Consider the following 22,836-nt stretch of genomic DNA (forward strand, 5'->3'; position numbering starts at 1 on the left):
CAGTATTCAATAAAGGGCAATTTGTACCCCATAGGACATTTAGCAAAGTCAAAGTTCTGATTATCCCAGCTGGCTGGGGGTGAGGACGTACTACTGGCATGTAGTGAGTAGATGCCAAAGATGCCGCTGAGCACCTTACAATGCACAGGACAGTCCCCACCACAAAGAATTATCCAGCCCAACATTTCAATACTGCCAAGGCTGGGAAACTTGCTTTAAACTAACCCAATCCTACCATCCCCTTGTGCTCAGCCCTTCATCTCCACTAAAACAGCAAAGTTCTACAGAGGGATAGAGGTGCCCACAAGTTAAAAGAACAGTTCTGTTCTGCTAAAAGTATATTATTTTTTCCTTTATGCAATCCTTTTTTCTTCTCTAGATTTTTTATTTCTTTAAATTAAACAAAGTAAAACCTAAAAACCCAGCGTTCCAGTGAGTTATAACTACTATTGTTATTAACATGTGGTAGCTGGCAAGCAAGAGGCTTGTTTTATAATCTTATTACCCATTCCAAGTCTCTGAACCAGAATGGTAGCTGGGCTGGTGGGGAACATGCATGGCGTTAGTATTAACCCTGAAGGAAAACCTAAGAACTTTGGATTTTATTTTATCGAACTGTTGGGAACACACAGCACAATAATCAGAACCATTGGTTTCCCTTTATATACCTTAGTCACCCTTTTTTATAATAACAAGAAAATCCCAACAAAATATATACATGTTAGACCTCACTGACTTTTAAAAAAAATCCCTAAATACTACGTGCTGGTTGTCTGTTAAAGCACTTGGATGGGAAGACAGTCTGGCCTTATACTGAACTGAACGCTCGATCCAGGCAATGGCTGAATGAGATCCCCGGAGACCAAGTGGTTGTCAGCTGTTTTAGGAAGCGTGGCTCAGCTGCACAGAACTAGAGGTGGTGGAGAAAGGACAGAGTATTCCTGAGAAGAGTGACTGCACAGGATAAACTCCTACTTGCAAACTCTGATGTTTAGACCAATAGTGTGAAGGTTCCCTCGGCACTGACATGTGGCTTACACTCTTAAATTGCAAACACCATATCTGGGATGAACCTCTGGGTTCATTAACAAAAGTCTTTTTTAAAAAGGCAGGGCTCTTCACATGCCATGGAATCCTAGGTCTGGTGAGGCTAAGAGTAAAGGTTGGGTCTGACTTTTGCCCTCATTAAAGGATTTCTTTATAGTTTTACAAAAGCTTCTTTTCCAGCCGTCTGAATGGGATGCCTGTTCCCACGCTCACCTAACCTCACACTGAGAGCTGTCCTCGTCCACAGACCTTCCCTCTGCAGGTTCCTCACCTGAGAAGCAAGTGCCCATTCAGCTCCTGAAATGGGAACCTCTCATCCTCTAAGACTCCATATATCACAGCTGGAAAGAATTAGTTTTAATATACAGCTGAAATGACTGCTATCATGAGCACATTTCAGAGATTACCCAAAGAGTAACAGGGCAAATGCTGAGTCATGTGACACAAACGGATTCTCTATGGCTACCACCTGTCCTCCCTTCTTCCTTGTCCATCTGGTCCTCTGAGAGTTCATTTCCTCTCTCCTAACTTTGTTCACTTCCCCCACTGCGCTCATCTTGCCCATCTCATGAAATGCCCTGCACTATCCTCCATAGAGGGAGAACGAAAAAAGGAGACAGAAGGAGACTGGCCTTGAGAGGCTTCTGGCCCAGGAAGGGATTCTTGCAAAGCCTGGGTGGATGCCTTCGGGGGCAAACGAGGAAGGTGCTGAGCTAGAGGGTCAGCACCAAGAGGCTGGAGAACATACCAGCTATTTGTCCAGAAATGGAAAGGATGCTCTTCCTCCTCAGAAAGGAGATGGCGGGTGGGGGCGGGGGTGGCGATGACTGGAGATATAGAATCCTCACGCAGTATGGCAGAGAGGATTAATCATTTAAGAAATGATACATCTAAGATGCTTTCAGTTGTAAACCTCATGCTGCCCGAAGTGTCAGAACATGTGTGACACTGTACAAAAGTGAAAACAACCCTTGTGTGAGTAAGCCTTTCAAAAAGAATGGAAGGAAAGGAGCTCACTCCAGGCTTGGATTAATATCGGAGTAGATTTTAAAAACACAAAAGCAGCCATAAAATGCTCCATGAAAAAATAAGAAAGTTATTTAGAAATACAGAAGCGAAAATGACCATTGGAACATAAAACAAGTCCGTCCCCCCGCCCCGAATCTTGGACAGGGCATGGAATAGGGACTCACATCACTGTTGCATAAACTCTAAGGGACGGAAACTCCATATAGTGTCAGGATTACACTTGTATTCATTAGTGGCCCATTCTGCTTGTTCTTATTTTAAAAAGATTTTTAAAACCCCAAAATAATTTTTTAAATTTGTGTCACTCAATTGTTGGTTATCACCATCTGTATTAGTTATACTGATAGAATAAACTTTACTCCTCCAGGTATTTTGTCCAAAATGCAGCATTGTGACCATTCAGTGGGCCCAAAAATAATTCGCTGGGTTGTGAATAGAATTAAAAAAACAAAAACACTATGGCAATGAATGGAATGAAACAGAACAGAAATATGAGAATCCGTTGTGTGTATATATATAGTATGGGTAAGAGATGTTTAATGAAACTTCATTTTGTATTTATTCATATGTATGTATAAATATATGCTGTATCACAATATAAAACATTTCTTACTGTGGGTCTCAGTCGAAAATGTTTGAAAGACATTGATGCATATAAATCAGGTAAATGGAACAAGGGCCTTTAAAAGTAGGTACATAGTAAGAAAAAGCCAAATGTTAAAGATAGTTTTCAAAAAACAAACAAACAAACAAAACAGACAGAAGGAGGAGGTTTCTTTTCCTTGATGCATTCACAAAAGAAAGAGGGGAAGTCTATTTAGAGACAGTTTCTGGCCAGGACTAGCCTAGCACCGGTCTCATTATCACAAATCTATGCACGATTTGCTAGTGCCTCAGTCAGAAACTTCCATTTGTCTGATTCACAAACCTAAGACACAAACCCAAGACACAAACCCAACCAATGTCATATATACAGAGCCAGGCAGAAATGCAAGCGTCACTTATGGAACAGCCAATAGGAAAGAGAACTCCAGTAAATGAGCCGGTGGAAAAAGGAATTACAAAAATTGTATTTTAAATACTTGGTTAATAATTATCAACACATAGGATGACTCTCCAATCTCTCTAATATCTCAAATTTCTGAAAGCATTACAGAACATCTGTTAAGACAGGCGGAGGGGGGCTTGTAAGGGGGATATTCTTAACTTTGCTGAGAAAATGATTATTGACCGTAGGACTAATGAAATTTCAGAGGAAGAAAATGAGCATTTACTGAGAGATAATATAGAGACTTGTCATCTCATCAAGTCCCCATAATGTAATCACCATTAACATAGAAACTTCTCAGAGATAAAACAACGTGGTTCTCCAGAGAGAAGGCGGAATCCAAAGCAACTGGATCCCAGAAAGCCACCTGTCCGGTTTTAAATTGCGGTATCTTTTTGTTATAAAGACCTAATCGCTGTCTTTGGCTTTTAACAACCTCTCGCATTTTCACTGCCTTGAAATAAAATAAGAATTTGGAGGGGGAGTAGTCTGAAAATGAGAAGAAAAGATGCTTGCACTCACACATTCAGGATCTTTGATTTTAGGACCGGAAGTAATAGAGGCATCCATATCTGTTCCCATTTTGATGGACAAACTTAATTAACCTTTGCTACTCTGTTCCAACCTACTGTTTTAGACAAAACCAGTGACCCACAAACACTATGTTACCATCAGAATCTCAATGGCTGCGACACCAAGAGATATAGCCCCATCAGCAGTATCAGGAAATAAGCCACTTGGATTAGCTGCTCTAAGAAATATGGATTATATTCATGTCACACATGAGCTGTCAGAAACATTAGGATACTTTTAGCATAAATCAGCACTGTGAAGGGTATCTTATGAGTACTGAACATGATAAACTGCCTGAAGGGCAAGGTGAGATCATCTGGGGCCCCCTTCTAAGTGTAAGCCCACGCACACACTCACATTACTTTACCTCAACTGGCATTACAAATCCAAATACAAGCTGGTGATTGCTGATAAGCACACACAATGCCCAGTGGGCTAGTGGCATGGAAAGGCCCTTGCCACTCCAAAACATGATGGAAAGAATCCACCTCCAAGTAATCAAAATAACACAAGAAAGACAAAAACTTTTCCTAAATTACATTAAGTGTGTGTGTGAAGAACCATGCTTAAGAGCCTCATGCTTAGTAATTTAAACTTGATCAACACTATCAGGACATAGGACCCTCCACTCACTCTACTATGTCAAGTCTCTGAAAACTTTATATAAGATGTGTGATATCATAAAATGTTATTAAAGATATCCTAAGATATGAGAAAACATATGACACATCTCAAGGCTTCACACAAGGAAAACCAAGAAATGTTTTAGAAGACAAGAGATTTGATGGAAATGAATGTGCCCTCTGCAGTGAGGCAAACCTGGGTTCAAACTCCAGCTCCCAGACTTACCAGCTGTGTCATACTGGCAAGTTACTTCATCTCCCTGAGCCTCAGTTTCCTCGCCCACAAAAGGCAGTAACTCTCTGACAAGGAGGCGGTGAATGGTTCAGTGTAATGTTAGATATGAAGTACTGGGCACCATGATCTGTTCAACAGCTGTCCTGCCGTACCTCCCCCTTCCGCTCTCCTCAGGGACCCCCACTGTGGCACCATCGTGGGGCATGGTGTTGGTCACATTCGAGGACCCTTCCTTTGGGTTCCCTATCAAATAACTCAGAGCCCTTTCAAAGGTATGACAGGGCTCTAGTAAAAAGGGGAGAGACAGAAAAACATGGCCATTGTACACTGAAAATATTTTTAAGGACCTAAACACTGTTTGACATTTAGAAGAAAAATTCATCCTCCGAAAATTTTCTACTTTAAAAATTTTTAAAGTTGAAAAAAAACAACTCAAGATGCTACACTGCCACTATCAAACACAGAGGTGGGAAGAGGAAGCGGGGGATATTCCTTCATGTGTTTTGGTTTTATACACTTGCTAGAGACATGGAATTACTGTGTACCTTCCTCCTCCCACTACTGGGCTAGTAAGAACTGGGAACTGCTAAAAAAAGAAAAAGAAAAAAGAAAAAAGGTCTGTAAGACGGAATGTGATAAAAACAGTGTGAAAAATAAAATGAGGAGATAATCTTTTTTCCCCTGTTTCTCAAATCTTATGAACCCCCTTCCCAGGAGGTTGTGCTCCTCCAGGGTGATGCCTACAAGGTTGCCAGATACCGAAAAGGGGGGCAACGGGTCCTGGGGCCCTTGCTGTAAAGAATTTTTTAAAATAATAAAGCTCGCTAACAGTCAATCTGCTTTTAATTATCACGATGCAGTAACAATTGTGAACAAAAGCAGTGATAAAATACTCAAGTCTGACGCCCGCCCCCTTGGCACACCGCTGCGCAGGGTGCCCCTCTCTCCACAAGGAAGCACAGCTTTCTCCAGGAAGCCTTTGACTCTGATCACACCAGCAATTACAGAACTCCAAGTGTCCTTTGATTGTTTCTCATCTACCCCACTGTGGGTACTGGAGGGTTGGGAGAATCTAACTCAGAGCCGGGCCAGGAACTGGCACTTGATAAATGATCAATGAATGCATGCAAGAGTTTTTTATACATTCTCTGTAATATGGTGGAGATTCTTTCTAACTCTATTCTTTTTATTTTTCTATTATTGTATGGGGGGAGGGGGAATCCAACCCCCTTCCGATGGAATTTATTTGTAAAAAAGTGTGTATTTATTCTTTTCTTTTGTGTTTATTCTTAAATGTTTAAACTTCAGTCGCCTTCAAAGTACTTTTGATTTGATGCAATATACCTATCCATTTTTTCCCATTGATCAAAACAGTTCTTGAACTTTAATTTTGATGACTTTTAGTGCTTCTGCCATTTTTTGTTTCACTTTTTCCACATCGGCAAAACATTCCTCTTTGGGTTTTTTTTTTTTTTTTTTTTTTTTTCATCCGGGGAAACAAACAAACAAACAAACAAAAAAAGTGCTCAGGGCAAAATCGGGAGGGTGGGGCACAGTGGTCATGCAGTTTCTGGTCAAAAACTGCAGAAAGTTCAGCATGGTATGCGCAGGTGTGTTCATAAATCACTCATCATGTAATGGGCAAATGCACTGAAAGAGTCTTCAAAAAAAAAATTCACTGCAGCTGAACCCAGCCTCTCACAACAACACCAGCTGGCACACTGATACAGATGGGTTCCTAGAACACTCACCTAGCAGGAGAAGCCTGTGCTACAAGGGGCCCACACACCAGAAGATAATCCGGGTTGTTTTTTGGGTTATCCCTCATATTCCTAATGTAGTTAAAAAAAAAAAAAAAGAGCAAATCAGCTTCTGTTGAGCATTGCCTTGATTCCACTCTTTATTCAACCAATGAGGGACACTTAATAGGCACAGAAATATAGACTCCCAAGAAATTTGATAATCACTCATCCACCTATTGAACCTAAAACATTTTGATAAGCAACTGATTTTATATCATATTCACATCTATGTAACATAAAAAAATAAGCTAAATAGGAAAACATAACTAAATTAAGATTTTGGCACCAGCCTAAGCAAATCGAATCTGAAAGCTTTCAAAACTGTGATCTAATTATCTAATTTACAAGAAGATGACAGAATCCCCAAATGACTGGATTATTTACCAACCTGATGCTATTGTGTCAGAGGTCAGGTTGTGTTTTCAAAAAATATCTCTCAACAGACTAACACAGTATTTCTTTCTGTCTCCAACTGAATTGTGGAGCAGTCCCTGGAGACAACCAGCCCTTTCTAAGGTTTCCTGCTCAGTCCAGATCCCCCTGAACTCCTGTATGAATGGAAATGAAACTGTAGGACAACCCAGAATTTCCTGGAGTCCCCCTGAGGCTCCTAAGACTCTGAGGTTACCCTCTCTCTGGATTTCCTGGGATGCTGCTAGACCACTTCAGCCAGGCTGAGAAAACAGTCCCCTGGGATGTCCAGGGCCCAGCCCCTGCTCCTGGGTCTTCTCTCACAGTCACAGCGGCCTCCCCCTGGCCCAGGTTCCTGGAGATCAATTCTACTTTCTTCTACAACCCACAGATTTTTAACCAAATACTTGGCAAAAATGACTCTACTGTGTGTTGCTGTAGTTGAGAAACATTCATCAGCCCCACCTCTCAGCACCTGAGTTCAGTTTCTAACATGCACACCAGCTCCATCAGCTCTGGTTCCACCAGGGTTATCATCACTATAGGCACCACTTCTCACACACAACTGCCCTTCAGGCAGCACTGAGAGCATGAAAGTGATTCAACATTCTGTGAAACAGAACAGCAGTTCCTTCAGGAGTAGATGCAATAAAAGTCAGAGGATGGCTGTCACGGTCATCTGGAACAAGACAAAACAGCAATTCCTTTGTGAAAATGCATGTATGTAGGGGGGAGACTGGAATCAGAAAGTCAGTTTTGCATTCATTGGGGCTGCAAAGCTCTGGAGGGGTTCACATGATGGCCAGATATTTACTGCTGTCCTCACAGTGCCCACTGGCAAACCGAAGCTTTTCTCTATGCAGAATTAAGAATATGTTGTAAAGGCCCAAGAGAACTGGACTTAATATCTCTCCTTAAAATAGAAGAATCTAATGAGGAATTATGTTTTAGCAGAAAAAATGAAAGACTTGGCTAAGACTTGACAGGCCATTTAGGGGAAAGTTCATAGTAAAAAGCAATGCAACCCCCAAACTTGGGGAAGCCTGACACCTTCACCTCGCTGGCTTAAACTTCTGTGGTCCAATGTGACTTTCCCATTTCTTGAGAACAGAAGATTCTCCAAGATAAGACTTCTGAACTTGGCAGGCCCTGTGTCCTCACTGTACTAGAAGGCAGGAGCTATTTGGGGTGCACATGAAGGGCTCCCACAAAATGCTGGGCTAGCATGAAGGTAATCACAGGGCTGCCATTAAAAAGGAAGGAAGAGACTAAAGCACTCTGCCTATAAGGAGTTAAGCAGAAAGTCAAGTCAACACAATTGCTTAAAAAAGCATATTGAAGACCCTGAAGAAGTCGGCTATGTCGTGGTAACACAGTGACTAATGCAGTGGTTTCTAGATTCTCTCTGGGCTCCAGACTGTAAAATGTGAAAAAAGAGCGTGTGGTGGGGACACAGAAGTAGTCTCACCAACTTTTTATATTGCCAAGTAAGTGCCTTTGCAAAAAAAATCCTGCCATTTAATATGATCACAATTTTATTTTTTTAAAGAATTGGAAGGGTATGGTCTCAACAAAAACAATTTTTGATGTTTATAGTAGCTCTATTTATAATCACCCCAAACTGGAAGTAACCAAGGTGTCCTTTAACAGGTTGATTAGATAAATGGTAGAACATTTATACAATGGAATACTACTTAGCAATTGAAGGAATGATACCCTGACACATGCAACAATATGTAGGAATCATAAACCCACTTGGCTAAGTTAAAGAAGCCAACCCCAAAATGTACATATTGTATGATTCCACTCATATAACATTTTGGAAAAGGCAAAACGATAGGGGCAGATAATGGATCAATGGTTGCTAGAAATTAAAGAAGAGAGAAGCACTTAACTGCAAAAGGGACACACATAGAAGAACTTAAAAGAAAACAATTTTTTGAACTGAATAATTTAGCTTTAGGAGAAGCCCACTTGTCCTCTCCCCAGTTTCTCTGTAACATCTTGCACACACCACAGTGAACTGCGGAGCATGTTCCCAGCAAAAGGAGGAACGAGGTGACACCAGCATCCACTACCAGTATCTGAACTAATAATGTACTAAGAATACAAATCAGAACTGACATTTTTAGGGGGAAGGAAAATGTACCAATAGTTTTGTATAAAATGACTAACCAGAAGCCCCAAAATAAGCAACTATAAAATAAGAATTACAAGCATTCATAGAAGTGGCCAGGCACAAAATATGTACACCACATCATAGCACTAGAACTTGTAACTCTTTCAGTCAACAGAAATTTAGATCTCTATAATTCCCCTTTAAGAAACCAAGTTATGGTTGTCATCCCAAATAGCCCAAGTCCAATACCATCTATTTTAATTAGCCTTTCCTGAGGAAAGAAATTGCTTTACATGTTTTAAATTGGATATGTTCTTATAAACTATTCTTGTGTTTGCTTGCCAACTTTTTCAATTTTTCTTTTCAGAGGAAAAAGGCAGTCAGTGTCTGTCCAGCAACAGACAGTGACCAGTAAAAAGGGAAGCCAGGGCTGGTTGAACTGGTCAAAGACATGGGCCGTGGAAGTCGGTGGGCAGCCTAGCAGATCACAGGATCATTTGTAGGCAGAACACGCTCCCAAGGGTAGGAAGGCTCCGGTTTAGGACCTGACTCTCCATTAACAGCTATGTTCCTCAGGCAAGTCACTTACACTTCCTCAGTCCAGAACTACCCAGGAGTTAGGGCTGACCAGATACACATCATCCTGGGGGCCTGGCGGCCTCGGACAAGCACAAGAATTTATCTAAAGTCAACTTAAAAACTGAAGTGCATTTTGCATTTTACCTTCTTTCTGATGAATCATTTTTAAAAATTTGGGAATACTTAAAAATAATGACTGTTAATTAGAATTTTCACCACGGGAATGGGAGCCAAGTTTAAACCCTAGATTCATGTCCTGCTCCCCTCTCATTGCTGGACCATCCTGTGCAGCTACCAGGGCACAGACGTGGACAGGCTGAGGCCACTCCCACAAAGCACATGCTCAAGAAATCACTTCTTCTCAACATTCTTTTAGCTAACAGTCTGTTCTGACGCTGAGCCATGCTAACAAAAGAGGAGGCAGTGTGAAAACAAGGGCCCCGCCAGGCGGCTGGTTATGGGATTAAGAACATCAGGGGCTGGCAGACCAGCCCAGGAGTGCTTGCAAGGGCATCTCTCTGCGCTCCAAGGCGCAAGTGCCAGAATCTGATTTCCTTCCTGCCTCTATCTCAGTTTCAAACCCAGGCTACTTACATGGTCCACAACTTCCCTTCCCTTTCCCAGGTGATAATAGCAGCCTATTGCCAAGACCTACTTTTCACATTTTTGTCTGTTTGGTTCAATGGTACATTCCCTAGCACACAGCAGGACCTCCATGCATGTTTACTGAATACATGAATCCATTCCAGTGAGGTGCCTAATCATAAATGGACAAGCATATCATGGGCTATTTCAGACTGAGCCCAAAACAACCACCAGAGGAAGGAAATCACCTATGTGGCCATTTGACCACAACCAAGCTGTGGTCTGAATGTGACTCTCCACTTCGGTGGCACAAGTTTCTGAAAAGCAGTCTAGAAGGTGCCTGCCACAGGGACTGAACACATTTCCCAGGCACAGCTCTGAGTCCTCCCATATTTATTTCTGCTCACTTGATATGCACCTCTCCCTTGTCAACCTGGTACAACATGTTTATTTAAGAGATAATGTTGCCGTGGAGGAGTGCACAAGGCAATAAACAGCTTTTGCAGGCAATTAAATGCAGAAGTGAAATTGAGCTGCTGGTCAGTGGAACCAGCCATTTATTCTGAGTTTGTACCAGTGTCACAATGTTATTCCTGTTTCACAATAGGACAGGAATCTATGATTGGGCCACAAATCTCTACAGGCTGGAGACCAACCTAAAGCAACTGAAGCAGCTTTCTGTATGCAAGCATTAAGGAGCAAGAGCCTTGGGATTGTAGGATGCTGACCCAGTAGAATGCCCTATTTCTTTTCTTGTAGGTTTTGCATTTAGTAGGTACTTAATTATTTGCAGCTTGCTTGATTTTACAGGGAGACTTATTACATGAAGTTTCAACTCCACAGTTTCTCTTCACAAATAATTAAATACCCTCCTGACTAATCTCTACGGAGTCTAGCTTTAAAAATTTTTGGTGCTCTGCGCTAGTTTCTTTTTTTCTAGGAATCAAAGAGAAGCTCTTGGCTGAAAAACATTCATTCTACTCCCTCAACAAACCCTGATACATGAAGCAGCAAGAGTGAGGAGTTAGGAGGGAAGTCGGGTCTCAGCAACAGAGTAAAGGAAGTAGATGGAGGAGATGCTGCCTAAGATTCAGGCCCTTCAGACCAATGGAAGATCCAGTCGGGAGAGACGAGCACAGGTGCTCTCCAGGTGCAGCTGTGAGACACCTCCTACAAAGGAGACAGAGGAGTATGGCAACAACCAAGGGGAAGCCTGCACCTGGCCTAAAAGCTCCTAAAAGCTCCTACCACAAGGGAGCAAAGCATTGTCCAAAGAGCAGCACCACAGCACCTTTGTCAGACAGCAGAAATAGCAAGGGCCGAGGGAGGTCTCATCCCAGATCACTGTTCCTATACCTCTGCCCTAATGACTCTGGTTAAAATGTGAGCCATCCAGTTCTACCCCTTAAGCACTGGTTGTAAATACTATCTCTAGTTGCTCACTATTTAATTAATACTTCTTTATAACATATACAACTTAATAAACATATTTTGCACCATCATAATGTTTGTGCATGCTTTCAGTTTTGTATTTCCTATGTGGATCAAATTCTTCCCCAACCCTGATAAACATTATTCCTTATACATTCATACTTGGTCCATATTCACATGTCATAGTCCTTCAATAACTAAATGTGCCTTGTATATACCCTATCTTGTTACAGAGGGGATCTGAGGTAGCCAACTAAAATACAGATGAACAAAATGTTGAAAATTAAATAGACTAAAAAAAGAGCAGGGCCAAGTGAATGTAACAATTAATGAAATAAATCCACTACTGTTAATATTAGCGTGGCACTTCTTGGTGTACAGAGAAACTTTCACATATAGTAACCATCTCATTTCAGTTATTACACTGCCTTATGTATCCACCATCCCTGAATCTCAATGTCGTCACCTGTAAAAAGGAGACAATGCCATCGGCCTCCCAGGGGTGTGGGGAAGAGTCACTGCTAAACAAATGATCACCATCACTACTGGTGTTATTACTTACTAAGAGGAATGGGCACCGATCACGGTAGCAGAGAAGGAGCTGTTTCTGCAAAGTAATTTGTTCTATGAGAATATATTAGCAATGGTGACTGGCTAGGAAATAGAAAGGCTTAAGCCCAGCCCTTCAGGAAAACAAACTCAAATGTTAAATGATGCCTCAGTGACATCTCTCTCCAGCCTCCTAAGTGGTGGCTCTGGAGAAGGCATGCACTGCATCAACACCACATGCCCTCACAGGAACAAGAAAATTTGGGCAAGGTTTTTCCTCCCACTTTTGTTAGCAGGGAGGGGTACAAGAACTTGCCCTCCAGGGGAGCTTCCCTCGCGCACAGTGGCTGAGGCAGTCCTCCAAGACCGGGCAACAGTGCCGTTCAAGAGAGCTGGTCTTCTGCAAGCTATCCCTAAGACAGACTCTTAGGAAGGAACCACTAAGGAAATCCTAAGGAAATCCAAGACCTCTGCCATACCCTTCCCAGGTTTTCCAGGTAAAGTAAGAACACACACTAGTGCCATCTGCCACCTGCAAGATTTTGACAAAGGAGAAGGGTAAATTAACAGGAGATTTCTGACTCTGCTATAAAACTGATCATGAGCTGTCTTTTCTGAAGAAAATACTTAAGATTTTTCTTTCTCAACCTTTTTCTCATAAGCCAGCAAATTCAGAGACCCTTCCCAGAAGACTGCACCCAGCATTTCCACACTGGTCAAAGAAAATGGGGGCAAGGTGGGAGGAGGTGGGCCACATGTAGTAAGCAACTCGTGAATCTGATTGTGGCCAACTGGGTATTTATACAAAAGGACAGTGAAAACAGAGAAAAGTAAAATTTGAAAAAGAAAACAAATATATAAATATTTTTTTTACAATTCCTTGCAGATAATTTCTCGTGTTAAATGACCTATGTGTAGAATGAAAAATTCTTTACATGTTTCATATAATGTGCATATACTTATGAGCTGACTTGGGGTGTGTGTGTGTGGTTTTCATGTATCTAGTTCTCTCTCTGGGTAACATCTTACCTGCCACTGGTTTCCTGGCTGACCAGTTACATAAGGTGCTGGGAGGCCCCGAAGGCTGTTCTTCACTGGGGATCCCGCAAGGGGATTTCCCATGTCCCCGGAAGAGGAATCAGCACTCAAGGCCATGGAGTACTGCGGGTAGTTGTACAGATTGTTGTAGTAAGGAAACAGAGACGGCTGATAAAAGCTGCTGTAGTAGGTGGAGTCTGGAACGAAGTCAGGTGTGTTCTCCACGTGCCCTCTGCTGGTGACAGCAGGAATATCCTGGATGACCATACGTCCATCTAGAAAGAAAAAAAGACAACATGGTATTAACCTGGGGTTCACAAAACTTTGCAACACATGACCATCCTCCTCAAGATCTGCAGAGCTGCAGAACAAGGCACCTGAACATGCTACTTCCCCTGCAGGAGGGTTTCTAAGGTTGGCATAATACTGGAGATGCAGATGACAGTCTTGCAGATTACTTTTGCTAAAAATACCAAAGACATTTTAAGGATCATTTTAATTATATAAAGCCTCTGATTTCTAACCTAATGTCAATAAATTAGAGATCAAATCTAGTTAATTTGGCTGTCTGCAATATTATTACAAGAATATTATTTATAATCCATTTAAAATACGGTAATAAAAAAAAAAATCCCAGTGTCCTCTCTATGGTGGCCACATAGATATGTCAGAAAGTCAAAGCAAGAGCTAAATGAGTTTAAGCAAACATTGTTTTTTCCACTTCCTTCCACAGGTGATACCCTTCAGAAGTCTGGACAATGATTTAGACCAGAAGTACATAAACTTCTTCTGTCAGTAATTACTTTAAGCTTTGTGGTCCACTCAGTTGCAGAATATACAAGCTGTTTCATGGCTGTGTTGCAATAAAACTTTATTCGCGGACAGTGGGGAGAAAGTGGTCCATGGGCTATATAGATTGCCAGCCCTGCGTCTATGCTTGGAACTGTCAATTCCAATAAACAACCAAATGGAATAAATAAATTAAAAAATGGACTCCTGAGTCATCCTTCCAATGGACAGTTATTAAACAACGTTCCAATAGTTGACCCAGGTGCCTGAAATGGGTATGAGGTGGTCAGGATGCCCCTGCCCAACAGGAGGTCTGGAGTCTAGGAGGAAAAATATGATGGAATTACAAATAATAACAAGAATTATCAATACAGGAACAACCATAAACTTTCAAAAATATTCAAAGACTGGAGAGATGACTTGCAGCCTAGAAAGAAATTACAGAGATCTGCATAGGAAAAACTGCATTTGAAGGGTATTATGCTAAGTGAAGGGAGTCCAACTGAGAAAGACAAATACCATATGATTCCACTAATATGCGGCATCAAATGAACAAAATAAACAAACAAACAAAACAGAAAAAGACCCATAAATATAGCTGTCAGACGGGAGAAGAGCTGGGAGCCTGGGTGAAAAAGGTCAGGGAATTAAGCAGTACAAATTAGTAGTTACACAATAGCCACAGACAGAGATGTAAATTATAGAGGGAATATAGTCAATAATTGAAATAAATATATGTGGGGCCAGGTGTACCTGAAGAAGTGAGAGAACTACCCTGTAAAGTACATGATTTTCTAACCACTTTGCTGTACATATGAACCTAATATAGAGTAATACTGAACATAAATTGTAATTGAAAATTAAAAATAAGTAAAATTAAAGATGGAAAAAAGAGAAAAGAAAAACTGATCTGAGTGGAACCATAAAAGAGGAGCAGGAAATAGGTAAAAAAAGAAAAAGTAAGAAAATTAGTATTAAGAAAAGGGCCGTACAGACAAAGAAAAGAAAGCAGGAAAGTGGAAGGTGAGCTTGGGTGCAGAAAGGGAGAGGTCCAGTCCGACAGGCGGACCGCAGCGAAGTGAGGGAAAGCCTCAGGCCAGCTCTCTGGCCTCTCGGCAGGGAGTGGCGGGAACCACTGAGGATTTCTGAGTAAGGAGTGGCGAGGACAAGAGCTGTGCTGTGGGGTGATTTATCTGATGGCAATGCGTAAGACCAGTGAGGGAAGAGAGACCAGAGGCAGGGAGAGCCAGCAGGGAGCCTCCGAGGTAGTCAGGGAGAGACGTAGAAGACTCAGATATAAGAGGGAGCATGTGCTAGAACACGTGGGAGAAGGAACTCAGCAGAATGGGAGGACAGATGGGATGTCACGAATTAAGATGCAGGTGAAGGCAAAGGAGCACAAAGCAGGTGTCTGGGAGAAGAGGAAGCCTGGGTGTGGCAGAGGACAGGGAGGTGGCGAGTTCTGCTCCATCGAGGTGCCAGAGAGCCACCAAGTGGGAGCGATGGACGAGGGTGAGACACTGACACTTATACTCATGGGAGAGGCTGGGGCTGGAAGCTGAGATTCAGGAGTCACCACTGGGAGGTGCGGGCTGCCTCCAGGGAGCACAGGAGGGAGTTGTTACAGAAGAGCGTGTTCTGAGAGAAGAGGGTCAAGTTGGCTGTAGTTGGGAGGACTGGTAAACACAACGCCACAGAGGCCAAAGCTCATGTGGACGGCGGAGCAGGCGCGCTGTGCTGCCAACTGCTGCTAAGAGATCAAGCAAAACTAGTTCTAGAAAAGGCCGACAGAGGGTTAGGATTTTAGGACCTTGTGCTTCTAGCATAGAAGAAAGAAGAGGGCAAGAAGCAAGTAAGCAATGAGGGAATAAAACAACAGTCCTGTCCCGCAGCATGTGAGATGCAGCAAGCAGGCACCGTGCCTGCTGGCTCACCCTTGCCCTGTGCCTGGCACACTGCCGGCCACAGCGCGGTCAATATTTGAGAACAGGATCAATAAATAATGGTTTTTCAAGTAGCCTGACATGAAAATAAATGTGAGATGTTGTTATTTCATTTTTAAAACATAAAGGTTGGGCATACGTAGGCAGGGAGAAGCAGCTAATGGAGAGAAATTCTCAGGACAATCAATGCTTGGACCAGAGCAGGTGCCAGAAACATGTCCACTGGCTGACTGTGTGGAAGGAGGAAAACACATGCAAGGGAGGACATGACTAAACGTGCAAGCTCTGGACAACAAAATGTATTTTTACTGCTTCATCTTAAAGTCAGAACTGACATCTTCTCTCTGAAAGGATACCAGGTCCATCTGCTGTAGGCTCCCATCAAGCCATCTCTTTATTATAGTTAGTTCCTTTTTTCTCCTTTTTCCGATTAATGAGATGAGAAATTCCAGTTCCATTATTCTACACAGTGTCTGGAGAAAGCACATGTCCGTCACTCTTTCCTCCACAACCTCCCCCCTGGCTCCTTTCTCTTATTTTAATTATCATTTACCTGATTATAAAGGCAATACAAACCTCTCCAAAATGATAAATCATGTGAACGTTTAAATCAGAAAAGGAATGAATGACATATTCTGACCATTCCGTCTAAGCGTCTAACACGTTAGTGGGAAATCCACCTACACTCTCACAGACATCTGGGAAGGCATCTTAGATGCTTATCCTTGATCTCTGCAGTTCAAACAGCTGGATATCCTTTAGGGCCTGCCCTTCAAAAGCAAAGTTCTTAATAAAGCAAGCAAAATACTGTAGCAGATAAAGAATTAAATAGAAATGGAAGGGCAGCAGTTTTCCGGATCCGGGCACAGGTTCCTTGAATGTCTTTATCAGGCCTTAGTTTATCCAGCAACGAGATGCTGTCAGTAGTAACTCTCAAGATAACAAGAGAATGGCTTCAATAGCTGCATAGTAAACCTAAAATAAAATGTTATGTCAGCTCAAAGCAAGAATTTGTTTGGCTTCAGCTGGCTGTAATTAGTTAACAATGGCATATTGTTACCCATATTTTATTTCCTCCTTCAAATCACACTGAGCTTTAATAACAAATTTTCTTAAAAGAATAAATTAAGATATATGTTGAAGTTCCATTTTATACCACTATTTAATAAAAAGCATTTGTGCTCTATAAGAGAAGACGTTTAACTCTTTTACACACTTAAAATGTTTAAGCATCTTAAAAAGTGACATTTGCAAAAGCACTGTGAGAGAGAACCTGTTCCAAGGACACACAAAACTACTGAACTCTGGATTTTATAAATCACCAAACAGTATTTTAAAGCTCTCAATTAAAATGCTTGGTCAATGTTACAAACATCTTTATGACTCCCAGCCTTTTTGTGATGCTACTAGTACATGGAAATTTCCCAAGGTTGAGAGAAACTACAAGTGTCTAACCTAGTGGTGCTCTAAGTATGGTCACTGAATCAGCAGCACCACACAGGAACCTGTAGAAACGCTCATTTTCAGATCCCACCCCAGGCCCATTGATTCTGAAGCTCTGAGGGTCGAGCCCAGCAATCTGAGTTTTAACAAAGCCCTCAGTAGGCTCTGATGCACTCAAAGGACTAAGAACCGCTGGTTCACACTCAAGATTCAAAGCCAACAGCTTCATAAGTTATCCCTAAAAATATGACCCCCGACAGAATCATTGTGACAGTCCTATCAACTAAGAGTGTACAAAGGAATTCCACTGAATAAAGAAGATGGGCTTCTACCTAAATCACTCCAAACCTCGAACCACAAGCTGTGTGCTGCATCTACAAACACGACCAGCAGCATTCATCTGCAGACAGGTTTGCAGACTCAATCACTTCTTACTCCAAGGCGTGCATCTGTGGCTCCGTACATTTACCTTCCATAGTTCCATTCTTTGGTAAGCCTTTCCTAATCCCTCTGCTACATTTTTTTGCACTATCATATGCAGCGTGAAATATGATTCACTCCTTCATGAGTGATCGATATACCCACACATGATAAATACCATTATTGATTTTGCAGTGTTATATGCTGGTCTCTGGGCCCATGGAATATTAATAGTAGTTAACCAGTAATTCATTGTAAGGTATGTGAAGGCTTTCCCCAACTCTTCTTTAGTGTCAAGATTCCCAGAGTTGCTGCACTAGTCCTTCATGAGCCATAGTACCCTTTCAATGACAACACCAAACTCCAGTTTCCAATATGAACAATCACATATAAACACAAAATTTACAATTTTCAACAATAAGACTACTTGTGATTTGCAATGATCTCATGTAAACGATGAATTTATGTACAGTAGTCCCTCTCTATATCACGGTTCACTTATCACAGCCTCACTGTATCATGGGATTTTTAAAAATATTAGTTAATTATTTATCGCGGATTTTTCACTATATCGCGGGATTTTGCGGTACTGTATACGTATGTTTAAAGTAATGTAGGTTTAAGAGTGTAGAATATGTTTAAGAACGTAAGTAGTGTTTATAAAAGTGTGGAAAAGGTTAATAAGGGAGTGGGAAAGGTTAATAAGGGACTGGGAACGGTTTATAAGTGTGTGGGAAGGGTTTATAAAGCCTTAATATACATATAAATACTAAAATAAATGTAAGGTTCCTACTCGGCGGATTTTCACCTATCGTGGGGGTGTCTAGAATGTAATACCTGCGGTTTTATTTGTCTTTGTAATCCATACCTTGCATAGTACCTTCCCACTTAGCTTCTAGTTTGAAGAATTACCAGTCAGGAAAAATTGTTCACCACTAAATCTGAGGTAGCAGAATTGCCTCCCATGACTCATAGACGGAGAGGAGATAACAGCTCGAGGGGGTGGGCTTAGGAGGCGGAGAGATTGAGCAAAGAAGAAAAAGGACTCACGGACACGGACAACAGTGTGGTGACTGCAGGGGGAGGAGAATAAGGGACTGAATGGTGATGGAAAAAACACAATAAAGATTAAATTAAAAAAAAAAAAAACATGAGAGGGAAATAAATAAAAGAATCATCTGCCATCAGCTAACATGTGCTGAATGCTAGGAGGGCACAGAAAAAGTACAAGTCATTCCTTTTTTTTTGTTTAAAGAAATATTAAGGTCTTAATAAAAAGACTATGTCAGTTGATGATGGCATGTCATAGACTCTAGAGGATGACAGTGGGGTGCACCCTCACTGAAACGAGGCTGAAGAACTTAGTCAGTTCCCTGCGTTTAGGACCCTTCTCTGCAGGGTAACACTGTGTCCAGATTAATCACTTCTTGGCATCATTAGGGAACACTGAGAAATCCATGTGAGGCTTCAGGATGCTTCCCCTATGAGGGAGAGAACCTAGAGGGAGTCATGGGGAGAAAAGCTGTTCCATGAGCTCCTGCAACTCTAAGAAGGAAAGCTCACCAATGTAACCCAGGAAATGGGTTGGTTTTCTGAATTAAAGCAGAGCCGTTACAGAGTGAGGCCTGATAACTGAGGCAGCAATGTGCATACTATTAACATGACTAAATGGTGAATGTGATGATGAACGAGGGACATCATCACACCTGTCACCTCCCTCTGCCAGAGAAACAATTCATATTCAATGCAATAAACTTACCGAGCACCTACTGTATGCAAGACAACCTGTCCAGTACCTTAGGGCACAGACAAAGGAGGTAGTCTTTGACACTGCAGGGCTCTGCAGTGGGGGGAGATTCTGAAACACATAGGGAGAGACTGACCAAGGCTTTGGGAAAACACAGAACTGTGTGGAAGGGAGGGCAGGATTAAGTCCCACCTTCAAAGTACAGTTTTGCTGATGCTGTCTCACTAACCGTCAGTCACTCTTGTACACAGGCATGGAATATGTCAGAGCCTATTTCTCCTTTTTCCCAAGGAAATTTTTTAAATGTAACTTGATCCTGGAGGAATCTGTCAAGTTCACTTTTCTTCTTAGGGTGAAGACTTCTCATAAAAAAAAAAATAAAAAAAATAAAACCCTGACATTGGTTGACTGGTTGACCTTTAAAGCCAGGAGTAGGCTTGGTTCAAAGGTGTGGAAATGTCACTGTGGGCTACAAAGGGGATCTGGGGAGGGGGAAGGGGAAGGAGAGAGGAAGGGAAGGCGGGAGGGAGGGAAGGAGGGAAAGAGGGAGGAAGAAGAGAGGAAGAGAAAGATTGACTTATTGATTGATTGATGGATTATTAAGTACAACTAGATCAAAGAAACCAAGCAGGAAAAATGGAGAAAAATGAAAAAAATATAAAGAAGGGGAAAAGCATATCCAAGTAAGATAAGATTTAAAACAGGCTGCCCTCGGGCCACTGAAAAGCCCTGTAAGTAACAATCACAGCCATTGTGCAGCAACTCCTGAAGTGCTGGGCCAAGAAGAAGCAAAACCAATCCCTGCCCTCTAGCTTACCTTCTATGGATAAAGAGCGAAGGAGAAACAAGCTTCTGGGACTTAGAAGAACAAGCTGCAGAGTGGGTGGGGCAAAGCGTCCCCAGTAAAATGAGATTGAAGGTACTAACTGGATCTGAAAAGACACTTGAAATGCAGGCTTCACTGTGTGGTTCCCAAGGAGCAGCTATGGCCGTGTGGAGACAGACCCCCACCTCACACACATGCGTGTCTCCGCACTTTCTAATTCACAGGGCTCTGCTCTCCCTTCCCTGGCTCCTGCTCCCTGCTTGTCTCCCCCTTTCTCCTCCCCTCTGCAAGAGCCTCAGAATCCCCCAGGGAAACTGTGAGCCCTACAGTGGGAGTCAGATATAGAGAAAATGCCTTTTCTCTGAAAAAGGTCTCATGGCCATGAAAGCCTATCTCATGGCCAAGAAAAGTGTTCTCTCTTTAGGCCAGTTCAGAATTTCCTATCACTGGCAAGATGCCAGGGACAGTGTGGGACTCTGCTAATACCTCCCAGCAGACTGGAGAAGACAGTGCCACACAGCAGGCCAAGCAGCAAGGCTTGTGTTTGGGAGTGCGTGAGAGAAGAGGGAAGATGCCCAACACACTTCCTCTCCATCAAGTAAGAAAATTTTAAACTAGGAGCGTACCTGACTGAAGGGGGGGGGGGTAGATTTACAGTTGTGAGAATGTGAAACACAGAGGTCATTCTTGTATTATTAATTTATTACTTCATTATTTGTATTAAAACTGTAACCCTACTGTTTCCCACCCCTGTATACTTAGGTCTCCACAGAAAAGGTATGCTCTGAACTATATTTGGACAGCTTAAAACATAGGGGCTTAATTTGTCAGGGTCTTTTTGCTTGGGACTGAGAAGGGCTGAACACAGGAGGCATCAGGGACACATTTTTAAGTCTGCTCATGGCCAGCCACCATCCAGATTTGGGATTTTAATTCTGCTTTCATAACCTTCTTTTAAAAATAAGATCACAGCCCTGGCTGGTGTGGCTCAGTGGATTAAGCACTGGCCTGTGAACCAAAAGGTCACTGGACCGATTCCCAGTCAGGGCACATGCCTGGGTTGGGGACGTGCAAGAAGCAACCAACTATTGTTTCTCTCGCACATCTATGTCTCTCTCCCTCTCTCCCCCACTTCCCCTCTCTCTGAAAATTTAAAAAAAAAAAAAACAAAAAAAAAAAACCTCTTAAAATAAAAGATCACAGATGTTTGTCTTTGCTCCTGCAGGTCCCAGATGATGGTCCGAAGTGGGCTGGAGCTCTATGTCAATGTGAAGGGATAAAAAACCAAATTACATCGCATCATACTGTTTCACATGGCTTCACTCAAGATCCTGCTAGTGCGCATGCAGTCCCCCACTACCACAAATGGTGCAGTTGAGTTTCCCACATCTGGGGAAATCGCAGGGGTCGGCACATCCGGAGTGCAATGGCTGAGCCTCGTCCTGGGAAGACGACCTCCGTGATCATGGGATCTCCTCTGCCAGGCAAGTATGCATCATACTGGTTCAAGTGGCTTTTGTTCAAGATTCTGCTAGCTTGATTTAATATTGCCAGTTTTCAGTCAGTTATTTTGTCTTATAAAATGCTTCAAGTCATGAACAACCACTTACCCCATTTCCGGACTGGGCCCCCAGGAACCAGACCTGCCTCTAAACCAGCAGCTCTCACCCCTGGCTACACAGAGTGTGGGGTGGGGGCTGAAATTCCTCAGTACCAGGCCACACCAGAGACCACTTCACACGAGAGCCTCTGGGGATGGGACTCAAGACATCAAAACTGCCACGGTGACCCCAGCACCCACAGGCTGAGAATTGCTTTAAACCCATCAGAGGCTGGTGTTTCAATGCCACCTTGCCACAGCAGTTCCAAAAATGTGATTGGAGACCCCCTGTCCAAATCTCCCTTTCAAGGGTCCTTAAGATCTTAAGTACTTACACGTTAATGTAAAAATGTTATGTGCCTTTTTCACTGTGTTGACATTTGCAGTGATGATGGAGCTGGTGCCCTAGCACAAATCAAGACAGCTCCACCAAGCTGCACTCCTAGTCACTGTACTCCTCATCGCTATGGAGTAAAATATTTAAAAATTTAAAAATCTGTATGTCAACTTTGCTTAAGATGCCCTTGATGACACAGGAAAATAACTTCATCAAATCTCAAACTCTGAGCGTCTTTTTAATATTATGTAACAGATGGGAAGCACCCATCAAATATTTCTGCTGCACACCACAGGGTGACGGTCGTCTTAGGAAAGGTACTTGTGCAAGTGTTCAAATCAACAGCTAAACTCACTGCTTTTTTGACTGGAAAACTGCACTGTGAACACAAGGGATTCTATAGAAAGTAACCACACAGGGTGATGTTAGCAGAAATCCCTAACAGGGCAGGCCATGGTGAGAGTCACACCCCAGGCACACAACGTCTTTAGTAAAAGGTTTATCTTTGCTTTAAGCAAGCCCTGACTGTCATTTTTGTCCATCTCGGTTAATGCACCTTTGAAATGCCTCTTTTCAGACCCCTCAGAAGCATAACCCACCCCCAAGAAAGCACACAATTATTTTAACTATCCTGTAATCCAATTCCACCTTACTTGCTCCCA

The 22,836-nt window shown here is 42.4% G+C and overlaps 1 protein-coding gene and 1 non-coding gene across 4 annotated transcripts in view; both read right to left on the reverse strand.

The window, feature by feature from the left end:
- The window catches only part of DMRT1 (doublesex and mab-3 related transcription factor 1), a 90,858-nt gene that overhangs the window by 42,485 nt on the left and 25,537 nt on the right, over positions 1 to 22,836 (reverse strand). For all 3 annotated transcript variants that reach the window (XM_090275857.1, XM_090275856.1, XM_090275854.1), the window contains one exon: positions 13,061 to 13,344. In XM_090275857.1, the coding sequence (XP_090131983.1) occupies positions 13,061 to 13,344 (284 nt within the window). The remainder of the gene's footprint in view (positions 1 to 13,060; positions 13,345 to 22,836) is intronic.
- Positions 21,562 to 21,729, reverse strand: LOC150013103 (U1 spliceosomal RNA). Its single transcript, XR_016511083.1, has one exon. It is a non-coding gene; the product is annotated as a U1 spliceosomal RNA (small nuclear RNA).

This window comes from Furipterus horrens, unplaced genomic scaffold (assembly GCF_987537825.1).
Source record: "Furipterus horrens unplaced genomic scaffold, mFurHor1.1.pri manual_scaffold_4, whole genome shotgun sequence".
NCBI classification, from domain to species: Eukaryota; Metazoa; Chordata; class Mammalia; order Chiroptera; family Furipteridae; genus Furipterus; species Furipterus horrens.